Source organism: Mycteria americana, chromosome 1, assembly GCF_035582795.1.
Source record: "Mycteria americana isolate JAX WOST 10 ecotype Jacksonville Zoo and Gardens chromosome 1, USCA_MyAme_1.0, whole genome shotgun sequence".
Classification (NCBI taxonomy): Eukaryota; Metazoa; Chordata; class Aves; order Ciconiiformes; family Ciconiidae; genus Mycteria; species Mycteria americana.
Window position 1 is genome coordinate 35,634,832 of NC_134365.1, and position 7,302 is coordinate 35,642,133.

The window sequence follows — 7,302 nt, forward strand, 5'->3', positions numbered from 1 at the left end:
GCTGACCCGCTGATTGGCGCTGCCGTGCCTCTTCCCCTTTGCCCCGCGGCCGGGGACGGTGGCCGGCAGGCGTGGGGACGGGCAGGGGTCGGCCATGGAGCAAGGGGAGGCTTCCTCGTCGCCGGTGGCCGAGGAGAAGGGGCGGGAGGAGGAGGAAGATGACTTCGGCTACCGGCTCTTCCCGGACCGGAACAAGAAGCCGCAGAGCTTCCTGGTCCGCAGCCTCTTCACCTTCCACAACAGGTGCCAGCTGATGCTGAGGATGACCCTGGAGACGAGTAAGTGCTTCCCCGTCCCCCGGCGGGCCCGGGCCCGGCCCTGGCCCAGCGGAGAGCGTCCCGGATGGAACCGGGGACGTCCGTGTCCCGCGTTGGTACGGCCTGCCGCGGACTGCGGTGGTGACCTTGGTCCGCAGTGTCTCGGGGCGGGAGCTGCTCTCCTTCCGCTGCCGCTGTCCCCTCCCGGGGCGGCTGGACAGGGCCCGAGCAGTCGGCGGGATGGGGCTGCTGCTTCATAAACACATTGATTTTGGTTAAGACAAAGAAAGTACAATTTCAAAAGTGGCTGTCTGCTTTTCTCACTGTCAGAAGGTCCTTCTCTACTTCTTTCTCTTGAAAATTTAAGAGGGTTTGTTGCGGTTCACTTGTGCCCTTTTCACTATGTCATGTTGACTGTGACTGTTACTGAAAACAGTGGTCGCTATAGGCCACTCTGTTTATGTCTACTACTAATAAAACAATGTCAGAAGTGACTTGATTCCGGAATACCTTTGTATATATTGTGATTCTATATCATGATTCTATATCACTTTACATAGCCTGAGCTGTAACAGGTGCCAGTTGCGTTGCATTGGGGATAAATACTGCAAACTATGAATTTGCATGTGTAGTGCTTTTCCTTTTTCTTTTTTTTTTCCTTGACTGTCTTTTTATTTTGATTATAGATGACTTTCAAAACTTATGTCTAGAGAAATTGATTGCAGCAATGTTTTTCTAGATCCATATGCTCAACTTCTTCTTGAGGCTATGAAGCAGTCTGGTTGGTATGTAAACTAATTCATCTTGTTCTGTGTAGTAACTTCACTATTATATGGAGTTACTACATAGTTACTGGTTAAAGACCAGTTACTGGTCTTTTTCAAATTCTTCCCTATAACTTTGTTTGGGCCTTTCAGCACTGTCTTCAATGACCGGCACTTTTCTTGTGAAAACTGTGATGGCTGTGTCAGCGGAGGTTTTGATTCTGCCACATCTCAGGTAGACATTGGATATTGTCCTCTTTCGAAGGACTACAATTTTTTTTGTAGTGTTTTTTACTAGGATTAAATCTACTAATGCTGATATCTGAGTTAAAGTCATGAATACAAGATAAATGAAAGATGTTCCATGGTATTGGAACTAGTACACTGCAGAATGATGAGGCTGTTAGTGTTGAAAAACACTGATCTAAAGAGTCTAAATGCTGTAGGTGGTGTGTGCTAGGTCTCTGAGAAGTAAGGGAGATGTTGAAACTTGGTGAAAAGACTACCTATATTTTTTCTTCTACAGATTGTTCTGTGTCAGAACAACATTCGCCACCAATCCCATATGAACCGGGTTGTCACACATGAATTGATTCATGCTTTTGATCACTGCCGTGCACATGTTGACTGGTTTAAAAATGTCAAACACTTAGCATGTTCAGAGGTAAGTTAAAATGCTTCTAACATTGTCATTATATTAATTACTGCTGGTTATTAGGAATGTTTCATGTTTAAATACACGTGCTTCATGTTTAAATAGGCATGCAGTTATACAGACTTCATTTGGTTTTATCCTGTTAGTACATTTTGTCCTTTCTGTCAAGTCAACCTAAACAATTTAATTCAGAAAACAAATATTTAGTTTTCACAAATACTAATAAGTCAGTGTCATGCTAAGTAGAATGTGATCACTGTGAGTGTAACTGTAACAAGAAGTGGTTATTATGAAATGAGAGTAGTTAGAGATGAAAACACATTCACACATTAATCAAATGTTTATAGGGTTCTTTTTCTCCCCTGCAAATCTTGGTACGTTGGGTAGTTATCACAGTAGTATGGTAACCTTATTTTTGTTTAGATTGTTTTGGTTAACTTTTCCTACAACATACATTTTTTTTTTTTTATTAATTGTGATGTTGCTACTAGTACACTTTAGTTATGACTCCATGTCCATTTCGGAGGACATAGGAATTTGCTGCTTGAAAGGCCTTAAAAATTGATGCATTAGGAGGTGAAATTAAACTGAGTGCAGGCTGGTAAAGATTGCTCTTGTGTACGCGACTCATGTATTCACGTGGTTTTAGTTGATTTCTGATGTAATCCATGTCATTTTACCACAGAAAAACTTACCCTTATGATTAATATTATGAAAGTACAGTCTTGTGACTGTGTGAATTAGGTGGCTTTTTAACGTTTTTTTTTTTTTAAATATATAAAATGATATAAAAATGTTATAGTGGCTTTGTGTTTTGTTTTTTTTTTTTCCTTGGTTGTGCGTTGTTTGTTTGTTTTTAATGAGAACTTATTTGATTCCAGACTTAAGATGTGTGCAGGTTTCACCTATAAACAGTATGTGAGAGAACCAAAATGATGAGTTTGGTACAGAACAAATCAGACTTCATAAAAATGAATTTTAATTCATATTTGCTGTGGAAGAGACTCACCGTCACATATTATCTTTATCTTTTTATAGATAAAACTTAATGAAGTAGCCTTATGTAGTATCAGTAAAGCCATTCTGTGTAACTGTGGGGGGTTGACCTTGGATGGCTGCCAGGCACCGACCAAGGCATCCTCTGACTCCCCCCCCTCAGTAGGGCAGGGGAGAAAAATAAGATTAAAAAGCTCGTGGATCAAGATAAAGACATGGAGGTCACTCACCAGTTGCTGTCATGGGCAAAATACACTCGACTTGGGGAAGATTAATTTAATCTATTGCCTGTTAATGACAGAGTAGGATAGTGAGAAATAAAACTAAAAATAACTTCCCCCCCACCTCCCCTTCTTCCCAGGCTCAACTTTGCTCATTCATTCCTGACTCTTTTATCTCCTTCCCCCTGAAGTGGCACAGGGGGATGCAGAATGGGGGCTATAGTCAGTTCATAACACTGTCTCTGCTGCTCCTTCCTTCTCACACTGTTCCCCTGCTCCAGTGTGAGGTCCTTCCCACGGGATACAGTCCTTCATGAACTGTTCCAACGTGGGTCTTTCCCGTGGGCTGCTGTTCTTCAAGACCTGCTTCAGCTTGGGTCCTTTCCACGTGTACAGTCTTTCAGGAATGGACTGCTCCAGCGTTGGTCCCCCGTGGGCCACAGTTCCTGCTGGGAAACCTGCTCCTGTGTGGGCTCTCCATGGGCTGCAACTTCTTTCAGGGCGTGTCCATCTGCTCTGGCGTGGGGTCTTCCTTGGACTGCAGTGTGGATATCTGCTCCGCTGTGTTCCTTCACAGGCTGCACGGAGACAACCTCTGTCACCATAGTCTTCTCCACAGGTGGCAGGGGAATCTCTGCTCTGGTGTCCGGAGTACCTCCTCCCCCTCCTTCTTCACTGATCTTGGTGTCTGTGGGGCTGTTTCTCATATTTTTCTCACTCCTCTCTCTCACAGCTGCCATGTAGTGTTTTTTATCCTTCTTAAATATATCATCACAGAGGTGCCACCGGCACCGCTGATGGGCTCAGCTTTGACCAGTGGTGGGTCTGTTTTAAAGCCAGCTGAAACTGTCTCTGTCCGACATGGGGGCAGCCTCTTGTCTTGTTTCACAGAAGCCACCCCGGCAAGCCCCCCACTGCCAGCATCTTGCCATGTAAACCCAGTACAATAATTCAGAATTACTAACTGTCGTCTACTTGGGCTTCTTTTGTCTAAGTATTTACACAGTGCAGAATAAATCGTGTAAGCCTCAAATATAAAATTAGAGAACATATATAAAACAAGATTGTGCTTGTTCTTGCTCTTGTTGAGATTATTTGTTTGCTTCAGGTCTTTTGATACTTATTTTATTATATGGTGTTTACAATTTTTATTGCCAGCTTTTGTAATTCTTATATTTCATATTTTCCATGCATTTATTCTCACTCTGGTACTTAATTATAGGAAATCTAGTTTTAGTTATATTTCCTAACTGAGGGAGTACGGTGTGGAATAGTTGGCAGGCAAAAGAAATTAGAATGCACAGGACAAGACAGTTAACAAGCTAAAACATACGTACTCATTTAAATGTGTCTTTTCCTAAAGCAGGTGGGTTACTGCTCTTGTTGGTATTGCAGCTGTAGTCTTTGAAAGGTATCTGCCTTTCTACCTGACTCTTGTATCAGCTTCTGATATAGACTGGGGAGAATATTATTTTCCACGTTCTTTTAGCAGTTCATATATATACACACACACATACATATACATGTGATCTCTTCTGCTCATTCATTTAAGCTTTGGGAATATGTGAGACTTGGTCCCTGCAAAAACTTACAGATTCTATAGTAATACATTGGAGTTCATTGAGGCTGAGAGGGTGGATATAAAGGGTAATATGTACTTAGTAAGTAGAAGTGGCCCTGGAAATATTCTCTACCAGCAGTCACCAGAAAGATATTGAAGAAAAAAATTTGTTACAGCTTTTTTGACTTTGTATTTCTATGTGTTTCTCTGATCATGTGGCTTTTTTTTTCTCAATAGATTCGAGCTGCTAATCTCAGTGGAGACTGTACACTGATGAATGAAATAGCCAGGTTTAAATTTGGATTAAAAGGACACCATCAGGTAAAGACTGTAGATGTTAAAGTCTACTGACTTGTTATGAGCCATCTTTACCTATTTGATCTTGGCCTTCATAGCTGAAAACATCAGAGAAAGAAGTAGATGCCATGGACTTGCTGCTTTCTCTTAATTAATATTTAATAACCCTTAATGATTAATGATAAATTTTTTTTCCACTGTGCTATTTTTGTTGGAGTGAAATTCCTGAATACTTACTCATATTGTAGATCATCACCAATGACAATGGATGGTTAATAAGAACCAAACAAAAACCAGGGTTTGCAGGAAATGTACTGGGAATACCTTACCTGCTATAAGTGAGTAAAACTCTAAAACGTCTTTGAAAACTGGAGGAAGGAGAATGGCAAGGGTTCTAAATAACCACGTGTGTTAAGTCTTATAGGAATTAATTGGGGTTTTTTGTAGTAATGAAGACTACAGGTTGAGTCCCAGGTAGTTACTCCTGTTAGAGTGACAGTTAGCTTGTAGCTGGGGATGTTTACATCTTTCTTTATCTTTTAGTAGACAAACTGTGTAAGCGAAAGTTGCCATAAAGAGAGGTACTAAAATGAAGGCCAGTAGAGGACTCTTTCCTTTATGTTTTATAGCATTTCAATTGGAAAAGTACTAACTGGTATTTATGTCTGTTTCTGACGTATTTTCTCTTGTGTCCAAGTCAAGTTGTAAAATACTTGATGCCTACAACAAATGCCAAATTGTATTTTAATTCCTGTTTTAAGGAATGTCTTTTACTTACCAGATGGTTTATTTGCACATGGAAAACTAAAACACATAGCTAACACAGGATGGAACAAAAATGTACTTTAATGCTTTTTACAGGCATTGTTTGACCCTTCTGTGATACAAAATTATTGTGTATGTAGCAGGAGTTAATACTTGACAAAATCTGGAAAAGAATTATTTATACTAATAATGACAGATTTTTCTTTATCTAATTCCCACTTTAGACTTGTGTACGAGACAGAGCAATTCGTTCCATTCTGGCTGTCAGAAAAGTTAGCAAAGAAACAGCAGAAAAAGCTGTGGATGAAGTTTTTGATGCCTGCTTCAATGATCTGGAACCTTTTGGAAGAATCCCGCACAGTAAAACAGATGCAAAACGTGCTTATAGAGACTTTCAGAACAGAGATCGCTATAATGCTAATTTGTAAAGGAAAAAAAATGTGAAAAATTATGTTAATATCTGATTGTTCTGTAACATCTGCAGTTACAGTCTACGCACACAGTGCTGGTGGAAAGAGCAATTCCATCAAATGTATCAATTAATTTTGTGAACTTTTTCCAGGAGCCAACTTCTATGGAAGTAAACAAAGTAAATGAACAAGACTAAAAACCGTGTTTCCTCACCTGTTATTCCAGCAAGATAATTTAGTACACCCAATGACTTGTCAAATAATCTGCACATTTCAATGCACATTTAATTCTGTTCAGTCTGACTAGGACTTGGTTTCTAAGAGTTTTGTTGTTATTGAATAAATCTTTTCATAAAATCTTTACATTTCCACCATCTTTGATATAGTCATAAACTTGATGATCTTCATCACTTCATTTTGAAAGATGAGCACCTGAGCTACAGCTCTTGGGGTCTAGATTTAATAACTATGGCTAAACTCAGAATTTAATGAACTGCTACATTTGTTTTTGAGCACCTCCTGAAATTCTTGGAATTCCAGCTCATCTAATGTTAACTTTACAGGTACATTAAACCCTTTGGCTTTTTAGGAATTTGACTGACAATTCTGCTTACCAGATCAAACCTACAAGCTGGATTAAGCATTGGTGAGAGTCTGTCCACCAGGTTGAGCTTTGCCTAAAATGTTGGTGTAGCTTTTGGTCTTATTGCTCTACTTGTTAGGTGGGTAAGTCCATCTGAGGAAAGCAAGAAGCTGCTAGCTTCATCCGAAGTCTCAGAGAACCTGTCTCATTCCTCCGTTATTTCCAAATATAAGGTATTATAATCATTGTAATGGATGCAAGAGAACCACGTTTTCTTCTCTTTCTGGAAATTAAAGGTGCGATTCAAGCACAGGGTCAGTTCACTGGTGTAAGGGAGATGTGGGTCTCCAGTGAAAGGTTTGTAGGCATAGCTGCTGTTAACAGTTACTGGCTCCGAATTCAAGTGGGAAATTTAGTTCCACAAAAGGTGAAGTGGTGCCCTGATTGTTACTATTTCATACGAAGTGCAAAACCTTTTAGACAGGCTTTCAACTTCATAGGATGTCAAGGTCTTAGTAGTTGTGGTGGTGTCAGTTTTCCTGTGTAAAGTTGTTCACAACCGCAGAAGCATAGAATTGCTGAAGTTGGAAGTGACCTCTGGAGGCACTACTGTTTCAACTGCACGGCGCAGAGCAGGGTCAACTAAAGGATGTGGCTGAAGAGTGTGTCTAGCTGGGTTTTGAATATCTCCAAGGGTGGAGACTGCAGCCTCTCGGGATAACCTGTTCCAGCATTTGATCACCCTTGCAGGGTTGTTTGGGTTTTTTTCCTTCTTGTGTGTAAATGGAGTTTC

General features: G+C 40.5%; 1 protein-coding gene across 2 annotated transcripts; it reads left to right on the forward strand.

Moving 5' to 3' along the window:
- The first annotated feature begins 57 nt into the window (after positions 1 to 57).
- Positions 58 to 6,284, forward strand: ATP23 (ATP23 metallopeptidase and ATP synthase assembly factor homolog). 2 transcript variants are annotated; one of them, XM_075494625.1, is made up of 6 exons: positions 58 to 278; positions 997 to 1,042; positions 1,175 to 1,256; positions 1,548 to 1,685; positions 4,692 to 4,775; positions 5,741 to 6,283. In XM_075494625.1, exons 1-6 carry the CDS (start codon positions 95 to 97, stop codon positions 5,942 to 5,944), a joined length of 738 nt encoding a protein of 245 aa, XP_075350740.1. In that variant the 5' UTR covers positions 58 to 94; the 3' UTR covers positions 5,945 to 6,283. The 2 variants fall into 2 exon arrangements, with proteins under 2 accessions (XP_075350740.1, XP_075350730.1); XM_075494615.1 differs by having other exon boundaries at positions 141 to 278; positions 944 to 1,042; positions 5,741 to 6,284.
- The last annotated feature ends 1,018 nt before the right edge of the window (positions 6,285 to 7,302 follow it).

Bases quoted from the DNA above. Each gene is read 5' to 3' on its own strand.
- ATP23 (XM_075494625.1), top strand. From the start codon at position 95: ATGGAGCAAGGGGAGGCTTCCTCGTCGCCGGTGGCCGAGGAGAAGGGG. The intron at 1,043-1,174 runs GTATGTAAACTA...TGGGCCTTTCAG, and splicing joins GCTATGAAGCAGTCTGGTTG to CACTGTCTTCAATGACCGGC. The intron at 1,686-4,691 runs GTAAGTTAAAAT...TTTTCTCAATAG, and splicing joins AACACTTAGCATGTTCAGAG to ATTCGAGCTGCTAATCTCAG.